We start from the raw sequence: 8,508 nt of genomic DNA on the forward strand, positions 1-8,508 counted from the left end.
TTTTTGTCATATTTCAGACGACATGCTATAGTATGACTTTTTTGTCATATTTCAGATGACATGCTAGAGTATGACTTTTTTTTAATCATATTTCAGACGACATGCTATAGTATGACTTTTTTGTCATATTTCAGACGACATGCTATAGTATGACTACTTTTATCATATTTCAGACGACATGCTATAGTATGACTTTTTTATCATATTTCAGACGACATGCTATAGTATGACTTTTTTTGTCATATTTCAGACGACATGCTATAGCATGACTTTTTTTTTTATCATATTTCAGACGACATGCTATAGTATGACTTTTTTGTCATATTTCAGATGACATGCTATAGTATGACTTTTTTTTAATCGTATTTCAGACGACATGCTATAGTATGACTTTTTTTTAATCATATTTCAGACGACATGCTATAGTATGACTTTTTTTTAATCATATTTCAGATGACATGCTATAGTATGACTACTTTTATCATATTTCAGACGACATGCTATAGTATGACTTTTTTTATCATATTTCAGACGACATGCTATAGTATGACTTTTTTGTCATATTTCAGACATGTTATAGTATTACTTTTTTTTAATCATATTTCAGATGACATGCTATAGTATGACTTTTTTTTAATCATATTTCAGACGACATGCTATAGTATGACTACTTTTATCATATTTCAGACGACATGCTATAGTATGACTTTTTTGTCATATTTCAGACATGTTATAGTATGACTTTTTTTTTAATCATATTTCAGATGACATGCTATAGTATGACTTTTTTTTATCATATTTCAGACGACATGCTATAGTATGACTTTTTTATCATATTTCAGACGACATGCTATAGTATGACTTTTTTGTCATATTTCAGACGACATGCTATAGTATGACTTTTTTGTAATCATATTTCAGACGACATGCTATAGTATGACTTTTTTTATCATATTTCAGACGACATGCTATAGTATGACTTTTTTTTTATCATATTTCAGACGACATGCTATAGTATGACTTTTTTTTATCACATTTCAGACGACATGCTATAGTATGACTTTTTTTTAATCATATTTCAGATGACATGCTATAGTATGATTTTTTTGTCATATTTCAGACGACATGCAATAGTATGACTTTTTTGTCATATTTCAGATGACATGCTATAGTATGACTTTTTTATCATATTTCAGACGACATGCTATAGTATGACTTTTTTGTCATATTTCAGACGACATGCTATAGTATGACTTTTTTTTAATCATATTTCAGACGACATGCTATAGTATGACTTTTTTTTAATCATATTTCAGACGACATGCTATAGTATGACTTTTTTTTATCATATTTCAGACGACATGCTATAGTATGACTTTTTTTTAATCATATTTCAGACATGTTATAGTATGACTTTTTTTAATCGTATTTCAGACGACATGCTATAGTATGACTTTTTTTTAATCATATTTCAGACGACATGCTATAGTATGACTTTTTTTTAATCATATTTCAGACGACATGCTATAGTATGACTACTTTAATCATATTTCAGACGACATGCTATAGTATGACTTTTTTGTCATATTTCAGACATGTTATAGTATGACTTTTTTTTAATCATATTTCAGATGACATGCTATAGTATGACTACTTTTATCATATTTCAGACAACATGCTATAGTATGACTTTTTTTTATCATATTTCAGACGACATGCTATAGTATGACTACTTTTATCATATTTCAGACGACATGCTATAGTATGACTACTTTTATCATATTTCAGACGGCATGCTATATGACTTTTTTTTATCATATTTCAGACATGTTATAGTATGACTTTTTTTTAATCATATTTCAGACGACGTTATAGTATGACTTTTTTTTAATCATATTTCAGACGACATGCTATAGTATGACTACTTTTATCATATTTCAGACGACATGCTATAGTATGACTTTTTAGTCATATTTCAGACGACATGCTGTAGTATGACTTTTTTTTAATCATATTTCAGACGACATGCTATAGTATGACTTTTTTTTTTTATCATATTTCAGATGACATGCTATAGTATGACTACTTTTATCATATTTCAGACGACATGCTATAGTATGACTACTTTTATCATATTTCAGACGACATGCTATATGACTTTTTTTTTATCATATTTCAGACATGTTATAGTATGACTTTTTTTAATCATATTTCAGACGACGTTATAGTATGACTTTTTTTTAATCATATTTCAGACGACATGTTATAGTATGACTTTTTTTTATCATTTTTCAGACGACATGCTATAGTTTGACTTTTTAGTCATATTTCAGACGACATGCTATAGTATGACTTTTTTTTAATCATATTTCAGACGACATGCTATAGTATGACTACTTTTATCATTTTTCAGACGACATGCTATAGTATGACTTTTTTTTATCATATTTCAGACGACATGTTATAGTATGACTTTTTTTTAATCATATTTCAGACGACATGCTATAGTTTGACTTTTTAGTCATATTTCAGACGACATGCTATAGTATGACTACTTTTATCATATTTCAGACGACATGCTATAGTATGACTTTTTTTTATCATATTTCAGACGACATGTTATAGTATGACTTTTTTTTATCATATTTCAGACGACATGTTATAGTATGACTTTTTTTTATCATATTTCAGACGACATGCTATAGTATGACTTTTTAGTCATATTTCAGACGACATGGTATAGTATGACTTTTTTTTAATCATATTTCAGACGACATGCTATAGTATGACTTTTTTTATCATATTTCAGACGACATGCTATAGTATGAATACTTTTATCATATTTCAGACGACATGCTATAGTATGACTTTTTAGTCATATTTCAGACGACATGCTATAGTATGACTTTTTTTTAATCATATTTCAGACGACATGTTATAGTATGACTTTTTTATCATATTTCAGACGACATGCTATAGTATGACTTTTTTGTCATATTTCAGACGACATGCTATAGTATGACTACTTTTATCATATTTCAGACGACATGCTATATGACTTTTTTTTTATCATATTTCAGACATGTTATAGTATGACTTTTTTTAATCATATTTCAGACGACGTTATAGTATGACTTTTTTTTAATCATATTTCAGACGACATGTTATAGTATGACTTTTTTTTATCATTTTTCAGACGACATGCTATAGTTTGACTTTTTAGTCATATTTCAGACGACATGCTATAGTATGACTTTTTTTTAATCATATTTCAGACGACATGCTATAGTATGACTACTTTTATCATTTTTCAGACGACATGCTATAGTATGACTTTTTTTTATCATATTTCAGACGACATGTTATAGTATGACTTTTTTTTTATCATATTTCAGACGACATGCTATAGTTTGACTTTTTAGTCATATTTCAGACGACATGCTATAGTATGACTACTTTTATCATATTTCAGACGACATGCTATAGTATGACTTTTTTTATCATATTTCAGACGACATGTTATAGTATGACTTTTTTTTTATCATATTTCAGACGACATGTTATAGTATGACTTTTTTTTATCATATTTCAGACGACATGCTATAGTATGACTTTTTAGTCATATTTCAGACGACATGGTATAGTATGACTTTTTTTAAATCATATTTCAGACGACATGCTATAGTATGACTTTTTTATCATATTTCAGACGACATGCTATAGTGTGACTTTTTTGTCATATTTCAGACGACATGCTATAGTATGACTTTTTTTTATCATATTTCAGACGACATGCTATAGTATGACTTTTTTGTCATATTTCAGACATGTTATAGTATGACTTTTTTTTAATCATATTTCAGATGACATGCTATAGTATGACTTTTTTTTTTTAATCATATTTCAGATGACATGCTATAGTATGACTACTTTTATCATATTTCAGACGACATGCTATAGTATGACTTTTTTTATCATATTTCAGACGACATGCTATAGTATGACTTTTTAGTCATATTTCAGACGACATGCTATAGTATGACTTTTTAGTCATATTTCAGACGACATGCTATAGTATGACTTTTTTTTAATCATATTTCAGACGACATGTTATAGTATGACTTTTTTATCATATTCAGACGACATGCTATAGTATGACTTTTTTGTCATATTTCAGACGACATGCTATAGTATGACTACTTTTATCATATTTCAGACATGTTATAGTATGACTTTTTTTTATCATATTTCAGACGACATGCTATAGTATGACTTTTTTGTCATATTTCAGACGACATGCTATAGTATGACTTTTTTTAATCATATTTCAGACGACATGCTATAGTATGACTTTTTTTTTAATCATATTTCAGACGAAATGCTATAGTATGACTTTTTTTTAATCATATTTCAGACGACGTATGACTTTTGCATCATTTTTATCGTATTTTCGGACGACTTTTCTGAATTATATCCTGAATAGGTAGCGTTGGATTCCTGTTAAAGTCCCTCCTGACTATGACGCTACTTTATATCAAGAGTTTACACCTTACAGTTACTGAGAAAATCAAAGGCAAAGTTCACTTTTTTCGCATTTTGACATCGAAATTTCCTAATTTAAAATATTCATTAAAAATAACTATAACAATATCATGACTGGATTGTCATTCAGGAGAATCTCGACTATGACCCTGAGTAATATCAAAAGTTTGACTTTCTTTTTTTTCATATTTTCGACATGTATGACCTTTTTTTTTTTAATTTTTTTTATCATATTTCGGATGACAAGTTTAACTTCGGCCTTCAAAGTTCTCATTTGAATATTTGCTACTAACACCAAAATCTGCAGGGTTAAGGGTTAGGGCTAGGGACTGTTTTCCACATTTTGAATGACATCCTTCAGCATGACTTTCACGTCATATTTCGGGCGACATCGAGGTGACTGTATTGTATCCTCGCAGCGAAAAGGTTCATGGTTCGAATCCAGGCCTTTGTTTGCAGAATTTGCATGTTCTCCCTGTGCCTGCGTGGGTTTTCTCCGGTTACTCCGACCATCCAACAACATGCACCTCAGGTTAATTGGCGTCCAAATTCCCCTTTGGTGTGAATGAGAGCGTGCGTGGTCTTTATTTCTGTCTGTCTGGAAGTGTTGGTCCTGTGACGAACAGGGTGTACCCTGCCTTCGCCCAAAATGATCTGGGATAGGCTGCGGCCAGTTTGGACGGCATAATATAGAATGACGTTTCTCTGACAAATATATATAAATAGAATCACAGCAGGGTCACAGTGGTGGCAAACATCACCTGGACCTCCACAATGTCGATATCATTGTTAAGCCCTTGTTGGAGACCAACTGACCAACCAACAGAGCCATGTCGCTAATACATTACTTTTAATTCAACAATAAAACTAAAAAGAGAGACACATTTCTTAAAAAGAAGTGTTTTATTTCATTTTTAACAAAGCCCATTACAGATTTTAAGCAAAACTGGGGAACACTGGCAAATCTCAATCCTATCATCATGTTTGGGACACCAACAAAAAAGAGGAGCTTCAAATAATGATAAAAAAAAAAAAAGACATCTAAAATAATCATACAACCCAGAATTGGGGAAAAATAATGTTGCATGTTGTCCAAAAATTGACTAAGGGAAACAAAAAAGTTCATGCCAGCAGCTGTCAGGGATGTAAATAAAATCAGACTTCTAGTAAAATAAATCTCAAATACGACAGATGTTGCATTAATGACACCTGTTAACTGCTTTGAAAGAACCAATAAAATCTAAAATAAATGACAGTTCCTGTCAGTGTGCTAAAAAAATTAAATCTCATGAATAATTTGGTTAAATACAACTATAACACTTTTGAACTCTGCCGTGTGTACCGTTGTTTGTTGAAGCCGTTCCGCCTCGGGGAATTGTAAATAATATGCAAGAAATATATATATATATATTTTTTTTTTCTTTTTTTCGGTGGTTGCCTGTTATTACACTTAGACCTTCTCCAAGGATAAAAGTTGTGCCAAAGATGGAGATAATTAAAAGCCAAATTAAACATGCCAATGAAAATGGAAGCAACAATTGAAATTTAATTTTGTTAATGTTTTTTTTTTTTACATCTAATTTGTTACATACTAAAAACTGTATTAATGCCTGAATTTCAAATTTGCAATTTTTCTTGTCAGATTTCGGGATGACATATAGGTAGTTCTGGTGATCAAACCGATCGTTTGCATCATGGACTTGTAAACGCTAAAGATGGGGAAAGAAAATAGCTTTGAACTGTGGCTATTTTTGTTTTGTTTAGGATTCCACTGGCACGTGTTGTCCTCTGAAATATGAAATTGCTGACTATCTGAAATGAGCCGATCCACCCATGTAAACACAGTGATTTTCTGATACAGAAAAATACTAAGTGTACAATGTATATTGATCTTTAATAACAATATCCATCAGTTGAAAGCATCAGTCTGCTTCGATATATTCTCATATGGGAACATATATATATTTTATAACAAAATAAATCTATACTGTTGTTTTTGTGGTGATAAGGGTCCATTCTCTGAGTGCTCAAACTTTCTTTGTCCATTTCAACAAAGAACTGCATGTCGGCGTCGCTCTTGTCGGAAATAGTACTCGTGACTGAAGCAGCTCAAACACTCAAAAGGCTGTGCCTGAGAAGAACATTAGTTTGAAGCAAAAAAAAAAAAAGAGACTAATAAAATACTCATCTTTTCCATCTTTATAGCAGTTGTTAAAGTAATTTATAATAAAGTGTATGTTTCTATTATTATCTTTAAAAAATCATAAGCATTTTTTTACTATCTTGGCATTTTGACACAAAATATCCTCTTGGATATGTACACAGGAAAAGATACTTTTCAAGCAATAAAACAAGCTTATATTGTGGGGTCGCAACAGAATAAAACAATTCTGAAGTAAATTTTGCTACATGATCAGCTGATCCATGGTCTGCTACTGAACCGTTAACACAGTGTGCTACACAGATCCCCCAACGTCACACAGTTTCCTGATTCAATGAGTTTTGGTCACATGGACACACACACACACACACACACTCTCTCGCAGCCACACACACCCACACTCGCAGACACACACACAACGTGAAAGGAAGAAGAAGAAAAAAAAAAAAAAGTGGAAAAAGAAAAAGTGGCCGGTGAGTTCAGATCCATTTAGAAGGTTTATCTGCTGCGATTCGACATTCCGGCTGGTAAAGCTTCGAAAAAAGAACGAGCACCATAAGGAAAAGGCCTCAAAATGTCCTCCGCCGGGGGAGTTCAGCAGTGTCCGCTTGATTCTGTGCTCCCACAAAAAGCAAAAAGAGAAATAAATCTACATTCAGACTCGCCTCAGGCTTGTGGTCAGGCAAAGTCACTGAAATGTTTCAGGCTTTAATTGCATCTCCCCCCCCCCCCCCTCCCCCCACTTCCGATTTCAAGTCTGAGTTTTTCGCCATCGGAGCCTCGTTTCAAAACACGGAGTCCAGGACGTGTCTCTTAACTCCCTTGAGGCCGTAAAAAAATCTTTGATGTCCGCGCGGGGGTACGTCCGGGGTCCCTCACCGTCTCTGCTGAGCGTAAACCGGGTACGCTAGCGTCACATTCAGAGAGTCATTGTGCTGGACCAAAGACGTGTGCTGGTAGTGAAGTACGAGTTCTTTTAAGGAGCTGTACAGGTTATACGGCTCGGCGAAGCCGAAACCTGAGGGGGTCTTGTTGATGACGCAGTGCTTCACCTCTCCGTCCACACTGCAACACAAGAGGGACAAACGTCACAAACCTGTCCTGCGCCTGCGGGAAATCAACGTGCTCGATCAACCTCTAAATGACCCGTTTACGATTTAGAAAGTCGGTCTTGTAAAAATACAACGCTGAAATTAGGTTTTGCGCGCGGTGATTAGATTTCCAGGTCGTATCGGACACTGAAAAATGTCTTCGTAACGTGCTACGATTGCGTAACAGGAGATACAAAAAAAAAAAAAAAAAATATTCTTAAGCTTTGTCTTTTTTTTGGGGTCAAATTCTCTTCATTTTGTTTCCTCACTTAGCTGCAGTGTAAAGATTGTTGCAAAAAGAAAAGAGAATTTACTTTGAAGTCTTTCAATTAGCTTCGTGAACTTTGAAATATTACGTTTTTTTATTTTTTTTAGCACAAAACCAGGATTTCTTGGAGCAATAATTATTACAGCGAAGCCAAAAGGAAGCGCGTCGTTTTAAGAGCGAGTTGAAAAAAAAACCCCGTATTCACTGATACGTACACAACGCTGCAGGCGTAGCATCCCGCTTTGCTGCTGTCTCGAACCAGGAATGTTCCGTCTCTCTTGCCCTGGAGGAGAGCCTCCGCCTGTAGTCGGTTGATGTTGCCCAGCTTCCAGGACCGCTCGTCGTGATGAGGAAGGTCTTCATCGTCGTCCACCATCGAGTATTGACTTAAAAAAAAAAAAAAAAAAAAAATAAAAAAAGTAACGTAAGTTTTGAGGCGGAAAAAC

The 8,508-nt window shown here is 33.2% G+C and overlaps 1 protein-coding gene across 1 annotated transcript in view; it reads right to left on the minus strand.

Annotated features, from left to right (window-relative positions):
- Positions 1-5,426: 5,426 nt before the first annotated feature.
- Positions 5,427-8,508, minus strand: part of pik3r1 (phosphoinositide-3-kinase, regulatory subunit 1 (alpha)) — a 17,899-nt gene continuing 14,817 nt past the window's right edge. Inside the window, 2 exon segments of the mRNA XM_069160437.1 lie at positions 5,427-7,768; positions 8,278-8,451. Of these exon segments, the coding sequence (XP_069016538.1) occupies positions 7,579-7,768; positions 8,278-8,451 (364 nt within the window). The 3' untranslated portion in view covers positions 5,427-7,578.

Source organism: Embiotoca jacksoni, unplaced genomic scaffold (genome assembly GCF_022577435.1).
Source record: "Embiotoca jacksoni isolate LCO1_2020_lvr unplaced genomic scaffold, fEmbJac1.0.p SCAF_10, whole genome shotgun sequence".
NCBI classification, from domain to species: Eukaryota; Metazoa; Chordata; class Actinopteri; family Embiotocidae; genus Embiotoca; species Embiotoca jacksoni.